The sequence below is a fragment of the Motacilla alba genome, chromosome 11 (genome assembly GCF_015832195.1).
Source record: "Motacilla alba alba isolate MOTALB_02 chromosome 11, Motacilla_alba_V1.0_pri, whole genome shotgun sequence".
Classification (NCBI taxonomy): domain Eukaryota; kingdom Metazoa; phylum Chordata; class Aves; order Passeriformes; family Motacillidae; genus Motacilla; species Motacilla alba.
Window position 1 is genome coordinate 14755273 of NC_052026.1, and position 6000 is coordinate 14761272.

The window sequence follows — 6000 nt, forward strand, 5'->3', positions numbered from 1 at the left end:
GGTGGCCCTTTTACCCTAAATACCCAATTTTTGTGGCAAGTTGGATGGTTTGGCCATGGGCATGAGCATCCTCACTCTCAATGGTACAGAGCAGGAGCACTTAAGTGAGTTTGCCTGGGGGCCAGGGAAGGAAAGGAGAGCTATGTAAATCTGCTGCTGCTTCTCCTCAGAGCTGAGACCACACCTGCATGAGATGCCAGAGCCTGGACACCAGCCAGTGCTGCACAGAAAGGCAAGGGAACAGTAAAGAAAGCACATGCTACAGGATCTCCTGCTGCTTAGAAGCCAAACACTGGCTTTCATCAGCTAAGCAGGTCATGGGGACTTGTTCTCTTGACAGAACTTGGTGACAGCCCAAACCACAGCAGGTCCCAGCACTGATCTAGGGGCATCTGCAGGGCAGGGGACATCCTGCTCGTCAGGGATGTGGTATTTGCATGCTCCTTCCCTGTCCATCAGACAGCCTACCTGTGTGTCCTGCTTCTCCCTGGTCACCGGCTGCGGCATCACCTTCTCCAGCCCCTGGACAAACCAGCTGAACATCCTGGAGACAAGAAACCCCTGCTAGAACTGGCAGCCAGAGCCTTTGCTCCGGCATTAGCCGTCCCCGTGGCCACCGGAGCCGGGCAGAAGGTGCCACCGTGGTTACCTGGCGCCATCCACAGCCCCGGGCTGGGGGCTCAGGGCGGCCCCCGGCTGCGGCTGGCCCTGGGCTGCTGCTGCCTGCGCTGCCGCCGGGACGCTGGATTTTGACTTCGCCTGGGTTTTAGTCCCTTCTGTGCCTGCTCAGGTTTATTCGAAAGAAGGAGGATTGGCAACGGAGCTGTCATAAATCGTTGGGAAGTGCCTCCCGCAGAGGGACGGGCTTCGGGGGCTTCCCTGGCAGCCGGCCTGGGCCGAGGACACGGGCAACGGGGACAGAAGCTGGGTAGGGGCTGTGCCGCGATGGCAGGACCTGTGTCCCCACCTCTGGGACCCGTGTCCCCACCCCTCTCGGCACAGAGGGAATCCTGGCTATGGAGACGAGGGAAGCCCAGTTCAGCCCAGTCCAGCCCGGCCCGACCCAGCCCGGCCCGGCCCGGCCCAGCCCAGCCCGGCCCAGCCCGGCCCAGCCCGGCCCGGCCCAGCCCGGCCCAGCCCGGCCCAGCCCGGTCCAGCCCGGCCCGACCCAGCCCAGCCCGGCCCAGCCCAGCCCGGCCCGGCCCGGCCCGGCCCGGCCGAGGGACGCGGGTGGGATCGCTCACCTTCCACCGCACCTTCGCTCCTTTCCTTGGGCTCTGTCTGCAGAGGGACAGAAGGACGGATGGACGTGGCAAAGCACTGCCTGCGGCCTCAGGCCATCCCAGGTGGACATGTCCCCAGCGCAGGAGCAGCCACATGCTCAGCCCCACATGCTCAGCCCCACACACCCGCCCTGGTTTCAGCCCCACTGCCGTGACAACAAGCAGCTAACCCGGACACCAGCGCGGCTGACACCAGCCCGGCAGTCCCAAAGGAAGGGTCCCCCCTGCACCAGGGTGGAGGAACACCGCGACAGCACCCAGAGGTCTCTTTTTGCTCTGCGGAATTCCCTTGGGTTTTCCTCCCCAGGGTCCCAGCTGCGGTGCGCAGGAGGATGAAGGCAGGGAGCTCGCCCCACTCTCACCTCTGTCCGGCAGCCCCCGCTCTTCCCCAGCTAGGCAGCGCTCACCTCCGGCTTTTTCATCCCCTCTGGCTGCGGCAAAATCCTCTCGAAGCCCTGTGACAGCCAGCTGAGCACCCGTTTTCCTGCCCTGCGGGGAGAGCGCCGCGCTCGGGGAGCTCATCCTGCGCCCCCTGCCCTCCCGCATCCCCCCAGCCTGGCTGGGCACCCACCACTCCTCCGGGACGCTCTCCGGCTCGTCCTCGGAGACGTCCTCCTCGGCATCGAAGGGAGTTATCTCTGCAAGAGAGCACTGCTGTGGGCATGGGGAATCTGCACTGCTGGGAGCTTCAGGTGCCCCCATGAGCCACCTCAAGGGGACAAAAGTGCTGGCGTCACCAGCCAGGGAGGTGGGATGTGGGAGTCCCAGGATGCTGCAAACTACAAACTTCCAGCTCTCCTTACCCAGACCATCGTCATCCTCATCCCCAAGGACTTGGACCTCTGTCTGAAAAGCCAAACATATTGTCTGAAAACCTGGCAGCCCGAGAGAGGGACCACTCCACTGAGTGGGGAGGGAAACCTGCCCCTTCCCCAGGGATGGATGGAAGTAAAAGCCCATGTAGGGCAGGTTTAGTGCTCCCAGTTAGCACCAGGAGAGTGATAAGAAGGAAAAAAGAAGAAAAGGTAAAAAGAGGCACAAGCTGAAATATACCAAACCATTTCCCAGATCTGTCTCCTACCTCATCAGCAATGTCAATGCTTGTCTCAAAGCTCTTCCCGAGTGCCTGCAGCCCTGGGGCTGGGGCTGGGACTGGCTGGGGAATCACCTTCTCCAGCCCATGGGAGATCCAGGAGAGCACACTGCTCCCCACACTGCCAGGGAAAGGTGTGAGTCAAGCTGGGAATGCCATCCAAGGCATCCAGCCCCCAACAAAAAGCAAAATCCCAAGCAAATCATGCTGCACAAAGGGCGCAGGAGCCGTACCTGTCAAACACAGAACTCGAGTCCTCAGAAACCACAAAGGTCACTTTCTTTTCTGTTTCTTCAATAGCAGCAGGGGAAAATAAGGCAAGCTCCTATCACCACTCTGGCAGCTCCCAGGAGGCCAGGCAGGAGTGGGACAGGAGGGTAAAGGAACACTGATGTGCAGCCTGAGCCAGTGTGGGGCTTACCTTCAGTGCGTGCCCTCTCAGCAGCATCTGTGGGGCCACTGGCCTTTCCTGTTGGTGCCTTCAGGACAAAAGGCAGGAGGTGTCAGAAAATGAGGCACAGGGGACACTGTCCCGGTTCAAAGGTGGCTGCAAACCCCAGGGACTCCCCATCCTCCTGCTGCTTCCCAGCAGCTCAGAGTAGGAATGCATCCCGGCCCCCTTCCCTCCTGGGGGTGCTGCAGTGCTGGGGGTGGATGCAGAGGCAGCAGGCACCTCTCACCGTGCTCATGGTGTCCCTATCACCCCCAGGCTGGCTCCCTGCTCACCTTGGCTGGCTGCAGCTCCCTCACAGGGGTCTCCTCTGTCACATGGGGCACCGGGGGCTGGGGCACCACGCGGTCAATCCAGCCCATCATCCCGCTGGCTGCGGGCAGTGCCCAGGGGTCTCCAGCTGGCAGGAGCCCAGCAGCAGGGGTGCACACTGCCCAGGGAACACCAGCTGCACCAGCTGCTCACTGGGCTGGCTCTTGAGCAGCTCAAGAAGGTCCTTGGTGTCCTTCCTTTTCCAGGTCCTGCTGGGGAAACACGGCACTGCAGCACAGCCAGAGCAAACCCCTTATCCCTCACTGCTTTTGTGAGCAAAATAAACACTCTATTTTATTCTCACCATCTCAGTTAAACTTGCTTTTCCCAAAGGCAGCTCCTCAGTTAGATGTTCTATTTTCACACCTGTCCTGACTAGGAAGCCATTGCAGATAGATCACAGAAGCTGTGATGCTCTGCTCAGGGTGCTCTACTCTCCCCATCATTTTTCATTTGAGGGAAGCTGAACAGTAATTTGAACAGAATTTCTTATGAGGAAGTTCATGTCACAACACACATATTCCCTCTTTCTGCCCCTACAAAACAACGCCTCTCCACCACCTTCCAGCCACAGCCCAGGGACGTGGTGGCTGCTGGGGCAGGAACCTGCTGGGGGCTGTGGCAAGGGCAGCAAAGGCATCCAGCACTGGCTGCTGTGATGTTGATAGGGCAGGTAAAAGTGAGGTGTTGCAGAGCAGGGATTCAGCTGTCTAAGTTTTGGCTGCTTGGTCTTTTTGGAACCTTTCCTTCCCTTTGTGAAGCAGCTCCAGGCTGGGATACAGAGCCAAGTGATGCTGCACATTCCCCTTCTCAGGTACTGAACAAGAGCTGGGGGCTCTCATCCAGCTCAGACTGGGGGTGTCACTTGCTGTTGCCCCTCTGAAGGGCTGTGCTCTGCCCAAAATGCCCCTCTAAAGATACCCCACTCTGCCCAAAATGAAGGGCTCAGGAGCACCTCAGACAGCCCCCAGGTGACATCTGTGAAGGACAAAAGGAAGCAGATCCCTGAGCTCCTTCCAGCCCGGCCAGGAGACTGCACAGGAGTTTCAATCCCAGTTCCACACGCAGCAGGTAGAGGCTGGAAGCTGCTCAGCACTGGGCTCTTTGAATTAACCCCTCATGCAGCTTTCAGGCATGCAGGACATCTTCAGCTCCCTTGAGATGCCTCACTGGGGGCTCTCCAAAGCCTGGCTCCTTAAGTCTAGGCTGGGGTTTGCAGGAAGGGTGATGTGTGCCCTCAACCCTTTGCTTGCCTGCACCTCCATGCACTCTCCCAGAGACCCCCACACCCCACAGCTGGACAGAGCGGCTGTACAACACCTCCTGAGGCCTGACAGCCAGAAACCAATTAAATTACCTTGTATCGCTCACTGGGTACAAGAGATCAAGGAGCTGTGAAATCCCTGGGAACAGCAAGGAAAAGCTGCCAGTGCCTGCAGCAGAGGCATTTCCACCCATGCTTTGGCACTCTCACAGGACCCAAAGAAGCCCAGGGTCCATGTACACAACTGAGCCCAAACGATCCTGGAGAAAGCCCCCTGAGGATGTAGTGAGCCCCCCTTGTCAGCCAAGGGCTCCTGACATGAGCCCATGAGCTTGTGCAGCTGCAAAAGCCTGGACCATATCCCTGTCCTTGGTCTGAGAAAGAAAGTGGAGGACAGAGGCTGTTCCTCTGCAAGATCTGAACAAGAAATGGGCAGAAACATTTGTGGGTCCCCACAAAACTAGCTGCTGAAAGAAACAGCAATAAGTAGGCAGGATTTGCCTTCAATGACATTAAAGAGTTGGCAGCCTTATGCACCCTGCTGCATTGCAGGCACCCAGCGGTGCCACCACCTGTTCTGGCAGCTCCTTTTGCCAGCCAGCAAAAGCCCTCAGTCTCATTTCTAAGAGCAAGAAGGGCACAGACCCACAGCCTCACTTGGAGCAGGGAGCACCGTGGCCTTTCCTTCTCCTCCAGCAGCTGATCAAACCTCCACATCACCCATCCCTCCCAGCATCACTCCCGACGGACCAGCCCAGCTCATCCCCCGGCTGTTTCGGATCACCAAACCCCCCTGTGATGGGAGAGGTGGCCCTGCCAAGCTCCCAGCCGCGTCCCTCGCCCCCATCGCTGCCACTTACCCCCGCGGGCTCAGCGCTGCCTCCCTGGGAAGCCACCCTGGGACGCGTGGGCTCCCTTGGCCCCTGCAGCTCGCCAGTGCCTCCCCAGCCCACCCCAATCGGCTCAGGGCTCTGCGAGGATTAGCCCTGTGCTGCTGCAAATGGGATTACTGGCACCCAGCTGTCCTGAGTGCCCCGGCTTCCTGCAGCCTGCCTGGCTTTGGTGCAGGGTGCTGCAAAAAAAAACCCCAAAATCAAACAGGTCTGAGCACCCTCAAAATCCCTGGTGCCACCAAAGCTACCCCAGGCACTCACCGGCAGCGCCGTGGGGAAGGCAGGCGTCTCACCCATGCACAGGGGGTGCAGGGATGTGCACAGGAGCAGCAGTGGAGCTGCTTGAACCCCGTGGGGTGACACAGGGTGATGTGCCAAGGGTGCTCCACCCACAGCTCTGCCCCAGCTCCAGAGCAACCACAGCAAATCTGTGCTGGGTTGGGCTAAGCTTCCCCTTGCTGAGCCTGCCAATTGCTGCTTGATCCGTTTACCTCCAGCCCTGAACGACTGCCAGCCTTTCCCACTGCCCCTAATCTTGGCCACAATGACACCCTGGAATCCAGTGCCAACATGGCTTCTGTGCCCTATGTCCAGCCTGTTTCTTCACGCCCAGAGCTCCCTGGAGCAGCGCCGGAGCTCCCTGACCTGCTTCCTCCTCCCCTGGCTCCAAGGGTGTCTCCATCCTGGTGGGCAACACCTACCCA

General features: G+C 59.4%; 1 protein-coding gene across 1 annotated transcript in view; it reads right to left on the bottom strand.

Annotated features, from left to right (window-relative positions):
- CNGB1 (cyclic nucleotide gated channel subunit beta 1) overlaps window positions 1-5683 on the bottom strand; it is a 31009-nt gene extending 25326 nt beyond the window's left edge. Inside the window, exons 1-12 of the mRNA XM_038148540.1 lie at window positions 5558-5683; window positions 5264-5475; window positions 3103-3348; window positions 2798-2855; window positions 2610-2667; window positions 2365-2497; window positions 2087-2129; window positions 1855-1921; window positions 1691-1772; window positions 1245-1281; window positions 650-782; window positions 469-544 (exon numbers count right to left, since the gene is read on the bottom strand). Coding sequence (XP_038004468.1) covers window positions 469-544; window positions 650-782; window positions 1245-1281; window positions 1691-1772; window positions 1855-1921; window positions 2087-2129; window positions 2365-2497; window positions 2610-2667; window positions 2798-2855; window positions 3103-3192 — 777 coding nt within the window. The 5' untranslated portion in view covers window positions 3193-3348; window positions 5264-5475; window positions 5558-5683. The remainder of the gene's footprint in view (window positions 1-468; window positions 545-649; window positions 783-1244; window positions 1282-1690; window positions 1773-1854; window positions 1922-2086; window positions 2130-2364; window positions 2498-2609; window positions 2668-2797; window positions 2856-3102; window positions 3349-5263; window positions 5476-5557) is intronic.
- Between the last annotated feature and the right edge of the window lie 317 nt (window positions 5684-6000).